Genomic DNA, 9065 nt, shown 5'->3' with positions numbered 1-9065 from the left:
CACACCTGGACAAGGGGATCCCATGGGGATGGAACCCCTGTGGGTGCACACCTGGGTGAGTGGATCCCATAGGGATGGATCCCATGGGGATGGATCCCAGAGTAGACAATGACTGACACCACTGACATGACTGATGTTCTGCTGCCAAATGATGCTTCATAAACCTTTATCCTGTTTTTAATCAGTAACTTCCATAACTCRCAAATACCTTCAGAATGGAGTGAAATCCCCAAACATTCTGACTCATTATTYGCTTTCCTAATTAAGACTCCCTTAAATCAGAAGTTGCTTTTAGAAGACACTGTTAACTGCAGAGTGTGGTGGGTGCCTGGGGTGCCTGAGCTGCAGAAATGCCCTCTGAACACTGCTGCTGCTGCCGYTGGGGTCCATTTGATTTCCAGCTTTCCAAGGGAATATTTTACTCTAATGCTCTGAACAATGAAGCTGTTACTGTATTTATAGTGCTTCTAGAGTTTTCGGTAATTGAGATTTTATTAGCAATTGCAAACAGTTTCAATAAACTTTTAATGAAATGTTTATTCCTTCTTTAAAACTGCCTATGAAAAAAGTCTTAATTTCTTAAAACCAGTTGTTTAAACACTGCTCTTGGTCTAAAGGCCTAAAGAGCCGGGGTTTTTTGAGAATTTTTGAAATGTCTGGAAGCGAATTATTGTAATTTCTCAGCTTTTCCTGCTTCACACCAGCTGATGTTACAGTGTGTATCTGAGGGATAGAGACCATAATTTGTAAGTTTTAAGCCCTTTTCCCTCCAAGACCCACTGAAGTTGGAAGRGAAGGCTGTGTACTCCCATTTTCTCCTGACAGTTTGGCACAGTTAATTCCAGCACTGTGACCTTATTTTCAGAGGCTGTCTCGTGTTGTTAGAGCTCTTATTAAATAAACCAGCCACACTCATTGTTGTCTTTTACTGTTCATGTCTTTTACTTCCCCTGTCATCTATTTGAAGAAGATTATTAATGTGCTCCTCTGCTGTAAAATCCAACCTGATGCAGTTTTTAGGTGSTGAAACTAAGTAAAACCCCACAAACTTGTGAGAATTTATGGATTATTATGGATTATTAATTGTGGATTGATTTAAACTGGTGCCYACTTTTACAGATAGTTCCACAACAGGCACTGGGTGATAATCRAAAGTATTTTTTCCAAATAAAAAGAAGAGGAAATACTGTCAGGAACATGTAGTGAATCTTCTAAGAGAACACAACTGGTTTTTTTTTATTTCCTTGGACAGTCCTGCCAGGTTTCACTCTGAATTTGAGCCTCAGCAGGTTTCCCAGAGCCTGCAGGTCAGCCCTGGCAGTGCTGAGTGGCTGATGCTGGTGCCTKGGACATGACCCACTGCTGCATTTCATGTGCAGCCTTTCCCCCGCTGCTGGCCCACGGAGCTCTCTGGGTGATCATAAATAGTTTTTAYGGTATTTTCCAGTGACTGGGTATAAAAGGCCGCTTGCATGTGCCAAGTTTGACTTCAAAAGGAATTATAAATGCTGCACGTGACCCCTGTGATGGACAGGCAGGATGCAGGAGGAAATGTGTGCCAGGGTGTTGGGGTGGGCACTGCARTGGGTACCAAGGAATCCSTTTATGGAATCTTTCCCTCTGCCCCCTCTGACCTTGGAGCTGTTTCCATGGAAGCCTCTTTGCCCTTTCCCTCATTCAGGTTTTCCTTCCTGATTGTTAGAAATTTGGATTGTCTCTTTCCCCTCGTGTTTTTATTGTCTGCGCTTCTGGAAGTTGTCCCCTCCACGCATCCCAAGTGCCTTAGGGACTTGAAGCAGCTCAGACTCCTGCAGGGATAGTTTTCATTTCCCTCCCAGCACTGATTTGCTGTTCTGGATCCCATCCTTTTCATCCCAGGGCCTGCAGGATCCTGCCTTGCTCCCCTTGTCCCTGTGATGTGGACAGGCTCCCTGTGCTCCACCAGCTCTGAGTGGCACTGTGGTGCCTTCTGCAGGGTTTCCTTTGGAGCTGGAAAGGAACCCTTAGTTCTGGGCTGGACTGGCAGCTGTGGGATGGAGTTTCTGGCATGCTTTGATAAATCTGAGTTCTGCAGTTYTGCTGAAAGAGCCATCCAAAGCAGTGCTCTCCAAAGAGCAGCAGCTCCCAAAGACAAACCACATCCTCTGCAGGGCCTTCCTCAGCTTCCCAGCCACTTACATCTTCTGTCATTTGCTCTCCACAGCTGGCAGGAACAGTTCCTCCATCAAGCACTTCTCTAGTGTGTCCTGCAGGATTTTTCAGAGGCAACTGGAGCTGCTGTTGTTCCTCGAAGAGAGAGTTACGGAGAGGGGGCAGATTTGGGGAATTCTCAAAGGGTTGGTTCCTTGTCCATCTCCTTTCCAAGAACTGCTCTGTTCCTTGGCAGGAATTGGGACGAGGAGGCCAGAGATGCCCTGTTGCAGCTTAATGGACCAGAAAGTTTGTCCTCTTTGACTAATGGGATTGGTGGAAGGTTGAAAAATTTTGGTCCTCAATCCTTGAAAACTAAAACAGAGTTCATCTTTCTAATTCCCTAGAAAGAGTTAAACAAAACTCAGAAGGAATGAAAAGGGGTTATGTTTATTCCCCAGAAATCACTGTGCATTTTAGGAAACTTTTTATGATTACTGCAATATTCAATTAGATTTAGACATTTTTGTTATTGCGGTAATACTGAAATGCTGGAGCTTTCCCTTGTTCGAGCTTTGCTTTTTGAGCCATTTGTGATTTTTGAAATTTTCTTGACAGGCTGATTCATATTTACAGCTACCTCAGCAGAATTAATCACATCACTTATCACTCCAGAATTTTCCTGGATATTTATTGTAAGTTAAAATTTCGTTGTTTGCATCTCGGTTATGGCCTCACATGAAGGCTCTTCAAAAAATGATGGAAATTTAGAATGAGCCATCAGGAGAACCTAAACATGGGAGTTTTGGAGTAGATTGGGAGCTGAGTGAGGCAGCAGGAATGCAGAGCAGAGAGATTAGTGGGTCATTTTTTGCCCCCCTTGTTTTTAAAAACTGAATTACAGGTAACMTGCAGTGTGTCCCTATTGTGGTGACTTTATGATTGTTTCTGCATTACATTTGTACATGTGTTCCAGCTGTGACAGAACTTSAATAAATCCTGAATTTTGCTGTTGTAAAACAACCGGTGCTATCTTTTCTAACAATCCTTTGAGTGTAGGAACAAAGATGGCCAAACATTTTTTTTAAAAATCCTGTGAGAAAAACAAGGAGGATCTGAGATTGTGTTAATTGATTTTACTGTACGTTAGATTTAGATTTCAGTTTTGTGGCTTTGGCTTTGGACTGAGGTCTTACATCATGCGGTTCTCTTGCATTCTTTCATCCTTGTGAATATTAAGGCTTCAGGAAGGGAAATTYGTGTGTATCTGAATAGGTGCAGGCTGTAATGGGACACTTCTGTATCCATTTCACAGCTTTCTATTGATTTGTTTGTGAAATCTATTCTGATTGATTCCATGTGCAAGTAACARTCTGGTTCAAGGTTTATCTCTGAGGAGAAATGAAGAAAGTCTGACTTCTGTTTGTTTGTATGTAAGATTATCCTATTTCTTCRTAGGTTTTTCCAATGGTTTAGATTTAAAGCTCTTTCCTTTGAGGGARGGTGTTCATGGTTTCTCAGGAAACCATGTTTGGAGCTCAGGTTCTGTGGCAGCAGTGATTCCTGCCGAAACAAGGATCTCTGCAAGCTGGCTTTTTGGGATGGATGCTGAGCCAGAAAAGGAAAGGGCTGCTTCAAGGAAATGGGAAGCACAAAGCTGATAAAATGGGGCAGAAAAGGGTTATGGATTCAGAGGAGACATGCTTTGAACAGAGCACTTGCACAGTCTGCTTGGAGCATTTTTTCATGTTATGGATACTTCAAATAATTGGCTGACAGAGCAAATTGCTGCTGCTTTCACATTTTGTTGGGAGATTTTTGTTTGGGTGTGTTTTTGTTGTTTTTTTTTTGGGTTTTTTTTTAAGTGAATTTGGATGGCCTAAAATACTCTGAGTAAGGAACACTTAGGATTTTTCCCTGTGGATATGTATTAATTTTACTTCAAAAYGCCACCTTAAACTCTCATTTTCCCACCTCCCAGTAACATGAATGGGTGCAGACAGATCCTTTTGCAGGAAATGATGCTCATGATGTGGAGCAGAGCCTCTGTATCAGTGGAATATAAATTTTTAAATAGCCTTTAACAAAAGCAGCTGCCCTCTGTACATGTGTTCCAGCTGGGACAGAATTTCAATAAATCCTGAATTTTGCTGTTGTAAAGCAGCCTGTGCTATCTTTTCTAACAATCGTGTGAGTATTGGAACAAAGATATCCAAACATTTAAAAAAAAATCCTGTGAGAAAACCAAGTAGGATTTACCTAGTGAGTAAAGGCTGTAAGAGATGGTAGAAAACAGATGTGAAAATGGTGAGAATATTCGAGTTGTGCTGGAATTAAGTGCAGAATTGCAAGTTTGCTCTTAAGCAATGCCATGCATTGTGTTTGTACGAAGAAAAGGGGCAAGTTGTTCTTTGAGAGAGTGAAACACGCTCCGGACAACCATTTCAAGGCAGAGCTGTGCCAGAGGGGCTGTGATTCCTTCCCTCGGAGGTACAGGAACGCTTTTGGCAGCGGTTGCCGAAGGATCTGCAGGCTGGAAGTGAGTGCAGGCAGCGCTGTCCCCTTCTCCGGGCCTCCCTTTCCCCKTTCCCTCCCGCAGCTGGCAGAGGCCGCCTGGTGCCGTGGGAYGGCTGTGAATTCCCCAATCCCAGTGCCAGCCAGCAGAGCAGCCTGGCCCAGCAAAAACTSTGGGAATAGAGAGCCTGGGAGCTGCTGGGAGCAGGGCTGGGACACTGCTGTCACTGGGATGGCTGTGGGTTGTGGGACAGCCACCCCAACCCTGGCACATCATGCTTGGTAAGCGCTGGGCTCTGATCCACTGGGAAAACCAGGACTGCTCCTCAAGGTGGGAGAAACTCACTGGGGTTGGGATCGGCTCTGATTGGGGTAAAATGAACCTGGGATACCTTAGCAGGGAGGGCTTGGCTCCCAATTCCTGGGTCTGGGCTCAGCCATGGGAATTACTGGGGTTTAAGCAGTGGAATTGCAGTGGCATCTCCCCCACTGCACATGGATTGGTAAAATATGCTTAAAATATATGATTTTTAAGACAAAGCGTAGGATTGGTAAAATATACTTAAAATACATGATTTTTAAGACAAAGCGTAGTCTGGGGTCCAACACTCCGAAGCTGTTTGGACACCTGAGTTTGTAATATATATATATTTAAGTCCTTGTGATTTTTCACCCTTTTGTTTGACCTGAGAGATGCATTTCTGAACTTGCTCAGAGTGTGTGGAATGTCTGAGCTCATGGACTTCAGTGAAATACAATTTATATTCACATGAAGTTTTGTTAATAGATAATAGAATTGCAAAATAAGAATCGTGATCATGATAATAATAACAACAACAAATTTTCCATAGAAAACTGTTTTTAAGTGACATTCTAAATGAAATAACTTAATAATGTGAAATKGATGAATGCCCCATAAATAATGTTRTGTCCAATTGACAAGTGGARTCCGGTATCTGTAGGATATTCATGTTTAAATAGGAGGGACTCACAAGTGCTGCTGTATTTTTTTGAGGACAGCTTTCATGTTATTGTCCTACATCATTTCCAACTGGGTTCAGAAGGAATAATATCTGATGTGGAAATAGAAGCTTTAGATATTTCTCATTTTTTCCAGAGACGGTCTGAGCTGAAGGTGGATGAATTGAGGAAAGGGTTTTTAGGGAGTGGAGTATATCCAGCTCCCTGCCCGGAAGAGGAGTTGTTCTAATTTAGGAAGAGGGAATTATTTGCCTACAGAAAGGCCTGGGGTGTGGTCTGCTGAGATGGCTGAGATAACTCAATAATTTTAGGTGTCTTTAGGGAAGGTCTGCCTGCTGTGCCTGTTTGTGGAGACAAGCTGATCCCATTGCCTGGTTTCTYGGTGTCTTCTTCTAAAAGTCCTTAGGGAGAATTTTTATTGTTTTTTTCTGCATTATAATATTTGTTAGGATTTTTTTTTGTTTGCCTTTTGTTGTTGGTTTGGTGTTATTTTTGGCAGAAAAAACTACCAGTTCAACAATATTTAGGGCTGCGACTTTTCATTTAAAGTGAGGACGAGTGAAATAAGCWCTGTTGTGTAAAATGGAAAATTTATTTTGCTTGGGAACTTCAGTAAGTTTGTTCATCAGTGGTCACTTGACAGCCCCACCCCCCAGCAAACACAGCACTAAGTTGTTGAAAAGGGAGTTCTAAGACAAAAAGCCCCAAGCCATTAGTGTAGGTACATGTTTTGTTTCATTTCACAAGCATTTTTTGGGGAGTAAACAAAACTTTTCTTTGTGTTTATGGAAACAAAACAGAATAATTCTGAGCAGAGATTATTTTTTCCYTTGAGACAGTGAAAAGTAGAAATGGACTGGAGCTGTAGGTGTTTTTTCAGCCTCCAAATGGTAATTTAAGTGGTAGTAGACAGCCAGTATTTCGTTGAAAAGTGAGAATTTGGCTTGCAGCCACCACAGGTTCTGCATTATGAAGGAGGATTGGCTTTTGGAGCTGCTGTTTCCCAGGATACCCCAGGCTTTGTCCAGGCACACAGCAGGGSCAGGGCTCTTGCTGAGGCTCCCTGCCTGCTCAGGCCTGGGGTGGGATCCCTGCCCGTGKCCAGGAGCTGTTTCCGTGCTGGAATCCGACAGGAGCTACTGTAGGTTAAATATAGAGCCCCTCACGCTGCCATTCCCTCCCGTCTGCGCCCGTCATGAGCTCAGGGCGCTRCAATTCCAAACTTCCCTGCCACTGGATCCTCCTGGAACTCCGCTGAGCCCGAAGCGGGGAGAGCTGGGGCAGCGGTTCCTGGAGGATTGTGAGCTGCTGTTCAAAYCCAGCCTGGAAAACGGGCTCGGGGAGCGCACAGAGCTGGGGACCAGCTGGGAAAGCTTCMAGGCTGCATTTTACGGTGCATTCTGCTAATTGCAGCTGCTAATTTGTAATTAGTGCAGAGGGCCAAGCCTCACTTGGGGGGCAGAGCAGGGCATGCAAAGGGTTACAGGCTGTGCTGTTGTGCTTTGGCTCTTCCCTCACCCAGCCTGCCAGGGGGAGGAATTTGGCACTGAGTCCGTGTCCTGAGCTTCCCAAGTCACTGGTTGCCTGGCATCGTGTTAACCCCAACCTCTACCACGGTCAAGGAGCTGAGATTTCATTCAGGAGCAGTAATTTCTGTWCAGCCAAGTGAGTCTTGAGCAAGCTGAGGAATAGCATTGAGGAATTGTGAGTAGTTGAGCCAGGGTGCTGTTCCTGAATGCWGCAGGGAGCTGGACCCTCATCTCCAGAAAGGAGGTCACTTCTCAGGCTTTTACCTGACAGGGCCACAGAGATGGCAGAGGTGGAGGGGACAGGTTTTATTTGAAGGAAKTATGACTGGAATAGAAGTTTGTCAAAGAGTTGAACTTGGGAGTGGCTGCAAGATGATGAGAGGGGAGCASTGGCCTTTTCTGTCTCCTGATCCAAGAGTTAGGGCAGGAATGGTCCAAGCCATGGGATTTTAGGTTAAAAAGATAAAAAAAGAGCTCACGAATAAAAGGTACATAACAGAGGAGTTTAAACCCTGGAATCCATGGCCACATGATGCTGTGGAGGCTCAAGGATTTAGGGCTGGGCAGGATCACTCACCATGGGACATCCCCACACCCCGCGTGGGTGTTTTAGGGGCTCCTTGTTTCCCTCTATGGGCCGGGCTTTTTTCCCCTCGGTCTTGCTTTTGGAGAGGCTTTCTCAGACATTCGAATAAGCAGTAGCTTTTTGGACTTGTAACATCAGCATTGAATATTGACTCCTTTTCTGTCTCTGCTTTTCATCAGAGCATTTTTAAGGATTGTTCCTATGTATTAATTTGCTGCCATAAGCTTTGAAACACAGGAGAAAAACCACCTTGAATTTCACACACAGACAGGACACACAGGGAACTTCACTGGGACTTCTAGGACATTCCAAAGGCAGGTTGTTATTTTTAATTCCCACAGAGCCAGGTTTCTCCTGTGTGTTTTCCTCTGGGAAGGACAGATGGAGTTTGCTTTTCCAGTCTCTTCCAGTTCTGGGGACTCCAGGCTGCTGGTGATGCCCACATTTACCTGGTGATGAGTGAAGTGCTTTTCCCTGAGTTTGGGCTTTGCCTTTAAGGACAATTCTGTTGCTGTATGGGAGCTGAAACCCTTCAGACACAGATACAAACCCAGCTTTATTTTCCTTGACTGAATGATGGGCTCATTATGTGAGCACATCTACAGGGATTTACTGTTCAGGAGTAGCTGGAAATTACTGTTTTGAAAGAGCAATTGTAATTAAATGATTCTCAGATAAGTGCAGTGTAGTTTGCTTTTTCTTCATTTTCTGCTTGGGAAATTTTGCTTCCTGCCTTGWCTCCTTGCTTTTTTGCTGATACCAGCTGTGTGTTTTCAGTAAAATAAACTTTCCTTGGGCTTCAGCAATGCCTAGAGAATATTGCAGTGTTAGATGGAATGGGACTAACAATGGGACTAACTTCCAATGGGAGGAGGGATCTGATCTTAAAATAAAAGTTGTTTCCTGGTGCATCTGGATGAATATCTGAAGGAATTCTGGGCTGAGGAGAAATGTTGCTTGGCGGAGCTTGCAGATGTGGGGGTTGGCTTCTCTTTGGGATACCCCACTGGGGGAATCCACCTGCCTGGTGTTCCTGACAGGGCTGATGGAGCTCTGCCTGCCTCAGGACAGCCTGGAAGCTCACTAAGGCCTTCTCCCCGTTTTTTCCCCCTCCAGAAGCAAGACGGCCAATGGGGATTACCGCAAGGAGCACCGGGAGCGGAGCCGCAGCCCCATCGAGCGGGCGGCTGCCCCCACCATGAGCCTCCACGCCAACCACATGTACGCCTCCATCCCCAGCCTGAGCATGGATCAGCCCCTCGCACTGACCAAAAACAGCATGGACACAGCCAGGACAGTGGGCATCTCCCCCAGCCTGAGCAGCG

At 44.8% G+C, this 9065-nt stretch overlaps 1 protein-coding gene across 2 annotated transcripts in view; it reads left to right on the top strand.

Annotated features, from left to right (window-relative positions):
* VGLL4 (vestigial like family member 4) overlaps positions 1-9065 on the top strand; it is a 75572-nt gene that overhangs the window by 57475 nt on the left and 9032 nt on the right. The window contains exon 3 of one of the 2 annotated variants that reach the window (XM_057384343.1): positions 8857-9065. This exon is cut by the window's right edge and continues 9 nt beyond it. In XM_057384343.1, the coding sequence (XP_057240326.1) occupies positions 8857-9065 (209 nt within the window). The remainder of the gene's footprint in view (positions 1-8856) is intronic. The other variant, XM_057384342.1, reaches the window with a different exon arrangement.

Source organism: Malurus melanocephalus, unplaced genomic scaffold (assembly GCF_030028575.1).
Source record: "Malurus melanocephalus ecotype Western Australia unplaced genomic scaffold, MMel_1.1 scaffold_702, whole genome shotgun sequence".
Taxonomy (NCBI): Eukaryota; Metazoa; Chordata; class Aves; order Passeriformes; family Maluridae; genus Malurus; species Malurus melanocephalus.
Note: the sequence above shows the minus strand (reverse complement) of the source record. Positions and strands in the feature narration are given on the sequence as shown.